Genomic DNA, 13,062 nt, shown 5'->3' with positions numbered 1-13,062 from the left:
TGTCTATTATAAATTGTCGGGTACAGACGCTGAATTGCCGGCCGGCTTTCTTAAAGGGACGGTGCACGAAAACACTAATATTTTTTTAAATAAATCCTTTACACTAAATGACAAGTACAGTAAGCAACACTGTCACAGTACTTCATATATATGTGACTGACATGTTTCTATCTATCTAATCTATGTGTGAAGCTCTATTCTTTCTGTTGTAAATTGTCGGGTACCGGTGTATGCCGCTGATGAATTGCCGGCTTTTCATGTCATTCTACATTATTCTTAGTTGTTTTACTTCATGTAGAATTAACCTACAAGGAAAGAAAGGGTTTATTTTCATTCCGATATTTGTGTCCCATTGACCTGCATTGGTTTCCGGTATCGGAATCGGCGATATCCGATACTTTTTGGGTATCGGCCCGATCCAATCCGATACGATATTTCCTGATATCGGAAGGTATCGCTCAACACTAGTCCTGAACTATTCCTTCCACAGCTCTGTGAGACTTCTGTTTCCTCCTACAAATGGTCCCCATTAAGATTTTTGGTGCTGGCTGCCAAAGCTTGTATTCCGTTGTTATGGAAGAAAGCTAATCCACCTAGCCCGTCCCTCTGGATTTCTAAGGTCAATGATTTATTGTATATGGAAGACTTGACAGCTTCTCTCTACAGTAGATATGAGGTCTTCTATAAAACATGCTTCTATTGGATGGCGTTTAAGCAATCGAATGAATATGGAAGCCTTGTGCAGCTCGACTCTCAGACTTGAGTGCCATTGGGAGATTTTTGTTCGAATGGTTGTCTGGATCGGGATGGGGTGTATTTTGGGTGTTTTTTTTTTCTCCCTCTTGTCTACATTTCTCTTATTCCCTTCCTTTTTGCCTGAAGGTCTTCTCTTTTCTCTCCGCTCTTTTTCTCCTTCCTGTCTAAATATGAAAATTTGGACAAAACTAGAGCCCCAATGTGGATTCTTGATCACGTTACAGTTGTGTATTATATTTAGATATATTGAGAGTTCTGATACTTTTGTATTCTACTGTATTACTCTGCCAAAAATACGTTTAGTGTATGGCTTTTTCTATATTCCGACAAGCCTACAATCTGCAGTAACTCTCGCTGCACGACCAGCTCTATCCTCACCTACTGTATCCTCACCCATCCCTTGTAGATTATGAGCCCTCATGGGCAGAGTCCTCTCTCCTACTATACCAGTCGCCAACTTGTATTGTTCAAAATTTATTGTAATTGTTTGTGCCATGTATATCCCTTTTTCACATGTAAAGCGCCATGGAATAAATGGCGCTATAATAATAAATAATAATAATATACTTGCTGTGTTTTATGTTTTGTACCTAAATAATAAAAAGAAAAAAAAGAAGGGTAGAAGAAGGATTTTGTCCATCCTCCTTACACTTTCAGTAATATTACTGACAGTTGTATAGTAAGTTTCAGGCATCTGAGCCTCAAGTATAGAAAATAGAGATTTGTGGAAGCTCGGAGGTCAAAAGGTTCCCTGTGATTTACCCATTAAACAATATCTAACATCCCAGTTCTCCCAGGCCAAACTGATTGACAGCTTTCTATTAATACACTGTATGGTAAAAAAAAAAACTACCAACAGCTGGACTCCGGACAGCAATAACTAAGCTATACCTCCGGAGCTCAGTGCTCCCTCCATATCGCTGGACCCCCACTGATTCTGGGAATAAAGGGCTGCCGGTGTAATGCTGTATCCCCTGCATAGCGGCGCCCAGCATGGCCCCATTTACTCTAATAGGGCTGGCTGAATGTCCGTGTGCAGGGAGCGCTGCCGTGAAAGAAGAAATGAGAAAAAGCACTATGTTCCCATAATTATCAGAACCTGTGGGGGTCCCAGAAAATGGAACCCCAGCAATAATAACATGATGGCATATACTAGATATGACATTACTTTCTAAAAGGGAAAAACACCTTTAAGAGGTGGTGGTCTCATCACAAGACATTGATGCATACCCATAGTACTTCCTGAACGGAGCAGTGTGCAGGCTGCTGTGATGGCAGGAGGTGTGTGGACACGTGCACCCCTCTCCTGTCACTTCCATGGGCTTCACAAAAACCCACTATAGATATGCCATGAATTTCTGACCAGGAGAGAGCTGGGATGGGTGGCAAACAGAGCGCATTAGGGTTTTATCCAATGGAAAAAGAACGAAGGATATAGAAAATTTGCTCACCTGATGAGGTTGTGAACCCACAACGCTTTCTGAGCATTAAAATCAGCTGCTGCAAGCCACGGGTCAAAAAAACAAGAGTATAATGAAGGAATAAGGAAGTGGTCTTCTTCACTGCTGGTCTAGTTCCACGGATGAATCAGGACACCCAGGGTGAAGAAATGTGCAGTTTTTATTATTAGCGTTTCAAAGTTATCCAACTTTTTCAGGATACAACCACAGTAAACTACAGTTAGATAACTTCGAAAAGCGTAGATAATAAAAACCGCACATTTCTTCCTCCTGGGTGTCCTGATTCATCCATGGAACTCAACCAACACCGCAGAAAACCACCTCCTTATTTCTTCATTATGAATATCTGATGAGACTCGGTGCATGCCATGTGGAAGGCGTAAGGCTATGTTCATACTAGGCGTTTTCCTATGCAAATTTTCAGCTGTGTTTTACAGCACCAACAAAGTCTATGAGATTTCAGAAATCTCATGCACATACATTGTTTTGGGTCATCAGTATTTTGTGTTTTGCATGTTTTTTTGCACAATAGAGCATGTCACTTCTTTCAGCATTTTTCACCCATTGAAAGTAATTGGTGGTGAAAAAAATTATAAAAAAAATCCTAGTGTGACCATAGCTATCAGGTTTTGATGCGTTTTTAGTGAAAAAAAGCAAGTACAGCATTATGTGAAACTCATTTATTTTTCTGATTTACCATCTTGTCTGTCACCTGAGATGGCAGTTTGGATTAGTACAGTTTAATTAAATTAGTGATGTGTAAAATGTAACATTGACTGAGCTAGGTGTGAGACTGAACAATACCTGTGGCCCACAGAGGTGTGAAACTTAACAATCTATGAGCAACTCAATGGCAGACCATAGTGTGAAAATAAATAGTGTCCTTCAAACTAAATGCACTGCCAATGTCTTAGAAAAACTAAAAATGCACCAAGACCTGCGTTTTTTTACACCGCTTCTTTCCTGCCAAGAGATCAGGTTTTGCTGCAGAAAAAAACACCTAGTGACCTCTAAATTCAGCTACGAATAACTGATCGATTGTATGAAGTGCCTCAGCAATATCGGCATCTGATCGTCCTGTACTCGTATCAGACACAGACAAGGGTGAGCATATAGGATATCACACGGCTTATTATGAGCCACCAATGTGACATGTACTTCATTTTATCTGTTGTGTTAGGATTGTCCAATAATCCTGAAAATGTAATAATCTGGCAGCAGGTCCCTGTCTTTCTGTTCACTTCATGAAAGCCTTATGAGATCTATATTACATGACCAGAGTACTGATGACAATGACTTGCCATGTGACTCCATGCAGAAGACTGCCAGCCTGTGATGCCATCCCGGGATGAGCCACCACCTGCTGTTATTTATGTGTGCTCAGGAAGTGGATGATGGGAATAATGACACTAGATAGGATGAGATTGTACCCATCACATCATGGAAGTTACAAAACTTAAAGGGACAGAACCTAAGAGTTCATCAACAAGTCTAATCATCACCATACCTCCATCACTGCTCTGTTCCCACATTGCTGAGATGCCTACTGACTACCTGCACTAGGTTGTAGCATAAATCCGGTGCTATTTTCTTCTACCAAAACCTGAGGTCTATATGGAAAATAGCCTGTGTGCAGCAGCACATAGACTAACATTGGTCTGAAAGCATGCCAGTGTGAACCTAGCCTTTCCCTAAAGAGGTATGCCACCAACAAAATCAGTCACGTGCCCGCAGAATAGGTAATAAATGTATGATTATAGGAGGCCCGGTATGAATGGAGGGGTAGTGTGATATCCACTGTCTAGAGGAGCTGGGGCCCCACATTGGCACTACCCTCCACAGACCCGTGGAAGTGGTTGGAGAGGTGATGATCACACACACCATCAACCCATTCATATGGTAGACATAAGACTGCTGCTCCTGTGGCTTTCGGGGTCCCTAAGGTCAGATCTGTAGATAGGTGAAAACAAGGGTAACCCCTTTAATGCCCTTCTTCTATTTCTATATCTATATATATATATATATATATATATATACATATATATATATATATATATATATATATATTAGGATCTCCACGTAATAGAGTAGAGGGGCTGTGGCCATGCCCTCCAAGAGAACAGTCCTCATTTATCAAAACTGACTACTAGAAAATGGTCTTTGTTGCTCACAACAACCAATCAGAGATCAGCTTTCTTGTTTTAAAACACTTTGGTAAAATGAAAGTAGTGCTGCAATTGGTTCCTATGGGCAACAACGCGTTTATTTGTGAGGGATTCCATAAATGAGCCCCTAGCATAGTATATATGGAGAAGACCGGGGGTTTGCAGATGAGAATTTGTGCAAGAAATGCTAGAAAGTGACTGCATCGCCTTCATCTGAACTCACCTGCTGCCTGTCCGGTCTTGGCCAGGAGCCCACCCAACTCCAAGATGCTCTGCTCCTTGACACGCACGGCTTCCTCATCGCTTTCCTGAATGTCTCGCTTCACTGCAAACAAAGAAAGTGTGAAGACTCAGCGTCCGACTGATATATGGCCCACGTATACAGCAGATATAAGTACTACCACATCCGCACGACCAGTGATACCGAACACAACTGGGGCAAGGAAACCAAAACAGACAATCAGCGTACGCCTTTATTTTCTTAAATGAATGCTTTAATTTGATTGGTTGATATTGGCAGCCTCACTTTTCCATTCACCATCTACCCTTCTACCCCCAGATCCTAACAGTTCTGCCTGTGCAGAGTATATATAGAAGGAGCAGCAGAGAATTAAAGGGGTAGTCCGGCATCATAGATTGATATCTGGATGATGTTCAGATAGAAATAATAGAATGGATTACTATATTGCAAAAATGAAATCTGCACCTGTCCTGATGTCCCTGCTGGTCTAGTGGTCCCGGCAGCTTCAGCTCTGCACGCGTTCTGACACATAGAGGCTATTGACGTCAGTAATATGCTGGAAGGGGTCTGGCTGTCAGGCTCAGTTAATTAGCTAAGCCATCCTCTTTCTCTGTATCAGCATCAACCATGACAGAAGGGGGCTGGCTCACCTAATGTCCTAGGTCTGTGAGCCAAACTCCTTTCCATGAGGTTGGGGATGGCAGTCAGGCACAGTTTATTATCCAAGTCAGCCCCCTTCTCTGCCATGTCTGATGTGGATACAGAGAAGGGTTCAGTTTAGCTACTGAACTTGAGCCTGACCTCCAGCCCCCAACCAGAACATTACTGACACCAGGAGGGGGTTGGAAGTCAGGCTGGAGTCCATTAGATAAACCAGCCCCCTTCTGTGTATCTGCAGCAGCGATGATAGAGTTTAGATAATGAAGTGAGCCTGAAAGCCAGCCCCTGACATCACTAACGTGGAAGAGGGACCGCAAGAGGAGGTATAAAATTGTGCCTGATTTCAGAATTAAAGTGTATTAGTAAGTTCAATTGCAAAACATCCAAAGAACTATGTCCTGGGACAACCCCATTAACCTGGTCCAGGATTTGGGGTCTTATAAAAACTACCCAATCGTCTGAAAATAATCTCTCATGTGTAGGGCTAGCTTCTTCTACAGACGGCCATAGCGAGGAACAACTGTCTCTATTAGGCCTCACGATGAGTAGAAAGATTCACCGCACGCTCAGTTGTAAATTATTCCAATGCAATAAAGTTTATTAAACACAAATAGTGATTGCACATGAGTATGAAGGTGCAGGTTATGCGACTGTAAGAAATAATGTTTCGACCCACCAGGGTCTTATTCATATAGAGTCGCCTCTGACAAAAGAAACGATAAAGTGAGGATATGTACAAATCGTGACACAGAAAAAGGATGAGATAGGACATTATATACATATATACAAAGATCATACAAGGTATGTTGTTCTCAGGAATTAAATTATGTAAATTACACAATAGACAACTCAAATGCCGATATCACGCCGCCACGGGCAAGGGTCTAGACCTGGGAGAGTTCAGGGAGAAAACCCATTGACTGTAGTGGCCTCAGGGGGATATGCATCTTACCGTGTAAGGCAGTAATGGTGCAGACGCCTCAGGGTTGAGTAGATTCAGGACCGGATGTGGCTTAGGCCTTATTCAGAAGTTTGTGATGCAGATACATGATTTTTTTCTTTTACACAGATACAACACGTACCTATTATAATCTAAGGTGCTATTCACATGTCATCACAGATGACAAGGACCAAAACAAGTCGAAAGTTTTCACAACTGAAGCCTTGAGAATGTGGCACTTGTCACCATTAGTCTCCTTATCACCCATAGTTACAACAATGATACATTTCAATGATGGTGGAAGTGATTGGTTGCTATGGGTAACACGCAGGGCTTCCTCCGCTGGGATCGTCCATATAACGAGGATTAGACTGTGATACTTGTAGGTATGAGGCCAGGTCCCTCTTCATATCTAGTAAACTACTGTGCAGATTTTCATATTAATGTAATTATTGTATGAAAAAGTTTCATTTCAACCCAAAAATAATAACGTTAAGTGATTAATAAATCTTTCAGTTGCTCGTCATTGCCAAGAACTCTGCTTGCTGTCAATAAAATTAAACATTCACGCTTATTTAGAGGCAGAAAACCAGCACAGATGTTACACTTCTCTAGCCACGTTCACACCTCAGACAGAGCCAGTCACAGACTCAATTATATTTGCTGCAGAAAAAAAAAAAACAAAACGAGAAATCCGATGAGTTTTTTTTCCAGTAAAATGACCGATAATGTGGTTCAGCTCGCGTCATTTACAGTCTTCTGGCATCACTGGTAAAGGGTGATCGGATACTGACAATCTAATCCTCAAGAGAGGATAATAATATCCGTTGGGTGTCCATCACCTGGTAGCCCCACCAGTCAGCCACTATTAGCTGAACGGTAACACTGAGCAGAGAACGGCTCCTATTCCCTTGCCTGCAGTACCTGGCAGCTGCCACTACACATTAGGGCTCATTCAGACTAGTGTACAAACAGACAGCACATGGACCAATACAAGTCAATGTAGTAGTTCACATGAACGTTGTAACACATTGTAGCATGCACTACTTTGATCCGTATTTCATGTCAGACTTGCCCATTACAAGTCAATGGGTGTGTGAAAAACTGATCACATACAGGTTACCATCCATATGTTAGGTATTTTTCACGGATCAATTATTAAGAAAAAAACCTGCATTTGGACTTATTAATTGTTTGTAAAAAAATGGATGTACATTACAGACGGCACGCAGATAATAATCTATTTTTTTTTGGATGAAAATCAGATTTTGTATATGCTCCTCTGAAACCAGCTGTGAATCAGCCCTCCTACGAAGATTTTTTTCCCCCATTAACAGTGTGTATATGTGCATGTAGTGTAGTGTGTTAGTATACTCATCTACTGCTGCTCTCTCCAGTGCCGTTCTGCTCCTCTTCTCAGTGATGTCAGCGCTCTGCAGACTCTTCGAGTCACGCTGCGCTCTGTGACTTTTACAATGTAAGTCTATGGACTCTATAGACTTACATTGCAAAGGAGACTTCTGGCTCACACATAGAGCATAAAGTGATCCGTCAAGTCACAACTGCGGCGACATCATCGAGAAGAGGAGCAGAACGGCCCTGGATCCCGGAGAGAGAGCTGGTAGGCGAGTATATTAATACACTCGCACTACATGAATATATACACACATTTAATTAAAAAAAAATGTTCTTGGGAGGGCTGCTTTAAAAGGAGCCATTCTGTTCCGCCTCAATGTTTATACCTGTCTGCAGGAGGTGCAAACAGCTAATACGTGAGGTTGCCGGACCCCCACCGATCTGATATCCATGACCTCATGATAGGGTCTCAATAGCCTGTGCCCAGAAAACCCTTGTAACTATGAGGCTTATTCAATCTGGAGCAGTTTTTTAACCTCTGGATGTAAATAAGAAAGTGTTTATTTCCTGACAGCAAGCAGAGATCTTGGCAAGGAACTGAAATACAAAATTCTAACAATTCTTCATGATACAATTATTAGGGTATGTGCACACGGTCGGTAATGGCATACTTTATGCTGCGTTCAAAGCGCGGATTCACCTGTGTGCATTGAACCATGCGGTGAATCCGCATCCTATACATTGCACTGTATATAATTTCTCTTATGGAAAATAGCGTGTCTGAAAGATACATTGACTTGCTGCGGTCTGTAAAGACGCGCTGCATGTCCGTGGGTATGGGATATCTTGAAATCCCATCCACTATGCTGTAAAACCTGGCCGCTGCGGGTTGCACAAGTGCGCTGCGTCCAATCCACAGCAATTACTGACCGCGTGCACGTACCCTAACACTTTACTAAAATCTGCAGGAAACCTCCCTTATTTAGAGATCCCACTCACACGTCTCGGTTAGCGCTGATGACAACCAATACGCCACTATTATGGCACTCCGGTGGGTTGTCGCCCAGCTGATCTCCATACTGATGCGGTAACACATACCCCGCACCCACACATCTACACAGAGATAGGGGTCGCCCAGCTCTCCTGGAGATGGATATAACTAAACCCCGAGACCTGTATATATTATATACCTATATACAGACACACAGAGGTGTATACACACATACACACGGCCCACCCCACCACATGCACACGTGCAGTGCCCCCAGTGATGCTGCGTGCCACGGCTCCTCTCCATCCCATACACGAGCTGCCCCCATCTATAACAATGGCAGACTGTCAGCACTGTGGGCTCCATGCTCCTCGCACACACAGCCGGCACTGGCGGCCTGCCCCCGGCTCCCTGGCCGGCCCCGCTCACCTATAGACTGCAGGATGTCTATACTCGCCGCCCGGTCCGTCACCAGCATTTCTTGGGCTCTCTGGTACTCGATCACAGCCGCTGTCGCCATCTTGCCCTATTCCTGCACCCTGACACAGCTCTTCCGGGCCGGAAGTAGCGGTACCGGAAGTTCACCCCCTCAGTGCAAGCTTGTTCCGGGGGATAACCGCGGGGGCTCGTGGGAAGTGTAGTTTTCAGCAGAAGTGAAGGCGTATGAGGGAGTGGCGTCTCCAGGAGGCACCGAGGCGCTTGGGGTAGTGCGGGACGCAGGGCCGGGTCCGCCAGGACATAGTGATAACTGGTTATACAGGAGGAGTAGGACTAGTTGGGGTATGTTCACACAACGTTTTTTAGTCAGTTGTTTTTGAGTTCTGAAAAAGCGACAAGGAAACGCTTGAAAGAGTCCTATTCATTTGTCTTCAGCCTTTTGCACGTCTTGTATAACTACTTAAGGTTTCTAGGAACGCCAAGTGGTTAGAAGAAGTGACGTCTAGTCTTCTGGCGGTTTCCGCTGTGGAGCCTCCTCACACGTTATAAGAGAAGTGAATGGTGAGGTAAAAAAAAAAAACAGAAGATCCCTGGGTCTTGTGTCTACCCCACCGAACTTTAGTCCAAAGTTTGGTTCGGGTACCAGAATTGTACCCAAACTTGAACCCCATTGAAATCAACGGGAACCCGAACTTTGGAGCTGGAAAGTCTACTCCCACCCCACCTCCACACCTCCACAACCTAAAAAAATAAACTTAAACGTTTGCAGAAACCATCAAAGGAAACCTAGAGAGCTTTGAAAGACTTGTCATGTGAACATGGCCTAACATTGGCAGGAAAACTTCCCGATGAAATCCGTTGTAGTACCTGCAGCGTCAATTTATACCTCTAGGACTTAAAGGGATATTCTGGCCCAGCTCAATTTCACATCAGGCGACTGTGGCCTATAGGACACCTCTGGAGCTTTCCTGACATGTACTGTAGCGTTGCCATATCCCCTTACACCAGACGGACACCCAAAGTGTGTAATTTTGGCCTTGGTCTGCACTTGCAGACTGACAGTATAGGAAAGCGCAGCAGATGGCGTTTTCCTGTACAGAGTACAAAGCCTAAAATGCACCTAATTTACTAAACACTGCTCCGATTTTGTTGACCTAAACAGTTTTCTAAAAGTAAGTCCTCATTTAGACTCTACTTTTTTCACGTACAGGTTCTATACCTGTTTTTCACTGATAACCTGTACCTATTATAGTCTATGGGGCTGTTAACATTTCCATTTTTGCTGACTGTCCACAAAAAAACATGATTTGAAAAGGGTTCGTGAATAAAAAAAACAAAACAGAACACACGGCTGACATCTGTGTGTCATCCTAAGGGCTCATACCCATATGTGTGAAAAAAAACGTTCAGTTTTCTGGACCGAAAAAACGGCCGAGTGTCATGTGAGTGCTATGCGATTTTCACTCACCGGCTCTTTAAAAGCCGACAATTCATCAGCTGCATAGAGTTACAACACAGCGGTACCTGGCAATTAAGAATAGATCTACACACATAGAATAGATAGAAAGAAGTTAATGACTGTGTGGGTTACTGTACTTGTCATTTTTCTGTTAAATTAAAAATTTTATTAAAAAAATTGGCGTGGGGTCCCCCATAATTTTATACTCTAGCAGAGGTTAAGCAGACAGCTGGGGCAGGTGTAGAAGCCTGGGAAGGAGGTAATACCCATGGAGCTTCCCATGCTACTAATTTCAGCCCCCAGCTGAATACTTAGCCTTTACTCGCTATTAAAATGGTGGACCCCATAAAAAAAATGATGTGGGGTCTGCCTATTTTAACAGCTAGCAAAGGCTATCCAGACAGCTGGGGGCTGATATTAGTAACCTAGGAAGGGGCCATGAATATTGGCCCCCTCTGAGGCTAGAAACAGCAGCCTTCAGCTGCACCAGAAATGGTCCATCCACAGGATGCACCAATTCTGACACTTAGCCTCGCTCTGCCCATTGCCCTGTGGTGGTGGCAAGTGGGGTTTTAGGATTGGGGTTGATGTCAGCTTATAATGCCACCTGACATCAAGCGCAGGTTAGTAATGGAGAGGTGTCTATAAGACGCCCCCATTACTAACCCCATAGTGGAAGTCAAATGTAAAAAAAATGGCTCCAGCTCTGCTACATCTAGATGGCGGCAGGCTGGATCGTAGCTGGACGTGACCATCCAGCCTGCCATCCTGCAAAGACACTGAGGAGCGCACGCATGCTTGCGCTCCTCAGCGACTCGCTGTGACAGCATCAAGATGAGCTGGGAAAGTTCTCACATCACATGCGCTGACGTCATTTGCCTGCACGGCGAGCGTGAGAACTCTCCCACGCTCGCGGTTACATCAAGGAGGTGAACTGAGTTAATTTGACATGGACTTAGCTCATCTTGATGCTGTCACTGAGGAGCGCAAGCATGCTCAGAATCTCTACAGGATGGCAGGCTGGATGATCGCGTCCAGCGACGATCCAGGCTGCCATCTAGCTGTAGCAGAGCTGGAGCCGTAGCGGGACACATGGATTCTGTTCTTCACGTCGGAAAGGTAAGGATGAGGTTGGTTAATTATTTTACTTTTATTACAGGTGACATGGGATTCATATGGAATGGGCGTGATGGTAAGTAGAGTTTAATTTAGAATATTAAAAGGTGTCTGTGTTTATTTAAAAAAAAATATTTTATTCACGGTGTGGGTGTCTTTATTTTACATTTGAATTCCACTATGGGGTTAGTAATGGGGGCGTCTTATAGACGCCTCTCCATTACTAACCTGGGCTTGATGTCAGCTGGCATTATAAGCTGATATCAACCAGCCCCATAACCCCACAGGGCAGTGGGCAGAGAGAGGCTAAGTGCCAGAATTGGCGCATCCTATGGATGCGCCATTTCTGGGGCGGCTAAGGGCTGCTGTTTCTAGCCATGGAGTGGGCCAATATTCATGGCCCCTTCCTAGGTTATTAATATCAGCCCCCAGCTGTCCGCATAGCCTTTGCTAGCTGTTAAAATAGGGGGACTCCACGTCATTTTATGGGGGGTCCCCCATTTTAATAGCCAGTAAAGGAAAGTATTCAGCTGGGGGCTGATATTAGTAGCCTGGGAAGCTCCGTGGGTATTACCCCCTTCCCAGGCTTCAAGCATCTGAAGCAGCTATCTGCTTAACCTCTGCTAGACTATAAAATTACACGGGGACTCCACGGCAATTTTTTTTTAATAAAATCTTTAATTTTACAATAAATAACAAGTACAGTAACCAACACAGTCACTGTACTAATCATATACAGTTGTGCTCAAAAGTTTACATACCCCGGCAGAATTTTTCCTTCCTTGGCCTTGTTTCAGAGAATATGAATGATAACAAAAAAACTTTTTCTTCACTCATGGTTATTGGTTGGGTGAAGCCATTTATTGTCAAACTACTGTGTTTTCTATTTTTAAATCTTAATGACAACCAAAAACATCCAAATGACCCTGATCAAAAGTTCACATACCCCAGTTCTTAATACCGTGTACTGCCCCCCCCTCTAACATCAATGACAGCTTGAAATCTTTTGTGGTAGTTGTGGATGAGGTTCTTTATTTTCTCAGATGGTAAAGCTGCCTATTCTTCTTGGCAAAAAAGCCTCCAGCTCCTGTAAATTCCTGGGTTCTCTAGCATGAACTGTGCGCTTGAGATCTCCCCAGAGTGGCTCAATGATAGTGAGGTCAGGAGATTGAGATGGCCACTCCAGAACCTTCACTCTGTTCTGCTGTAGCCAATGACAGGTCGACTTGGCCTTGAGTTTTGGATCTTTGTCATGTTGGAACGTCCAAGTACGTCCCATGCGCAGCTTCCGGGCTGATGAGTGCAAATTTGCCTCCAGTATTTGCTGATAACGTGCTGCATTCATCTTTCCTTCAACTTTTACCAAGTTTCCTGTGCCTTTGTAGCTCACACATACACTACCGTTCAAAAGTTTGGGGTCATTTAGAAATGTCATTATTTTTGAAAGAAAAGCACATTTTTTTTTCAATAAAGCTAACAT

General features: G+C 43.6%; 1 protein-coding gene across 1 annotated transcript in view; it reads right to left on the bottom strand.

The window, feature by feature from the left end:
* PSMD11 (proteasome 26S subunit, non-ATPase 11) overlaps positions 1-9,164 on the bottom strand; it is a 34,661-nt gene extending 25,497 nt beyond the window's left edge. Inside the window, exons 1-2 of the mRNA XM_073683169.1 lie at positions 8,999-9,164; positions 4,605-4,706 (exon numbers count right to left, since the gene is read on the bottom strand). Coding sequence (XP_073539270.1) covers positions 4,605-4,706; positions 8,999-9,089 — 193 coding nt within the window. The 5' untranslated portion in view covers positions 9,090-9,164. The remainder of the gene's footprint in view (positions 1-4,604; positions 4,707-8,998) is intronic.
* Positions 9,165-13,062: the final 3,898 nt, after the last annotated feature.

This window comes from Phyllobates terribilis, unplaced genomic scaffold (genome assembly GCF_046119375.1).
Source record: "Phyllobates terribilis strain yellow unplaced genomic scaffold, ASM4611937v1 Scaffold_5__5_contigs__length_657084704, whole genome shotgun sequence".
Classification (NCBI taxonomy): Eukaryota; Metazoa; Chordata; class Amphibia; order Anura; family Dendrobatidae; genus Phyllobates; species Phyllobates terribilis.
The sequence above is the reverse complement of the archived record's forward strand: the minus strand, read 5'-3'. Positions and strand labels throughout refer to the sequence as shown.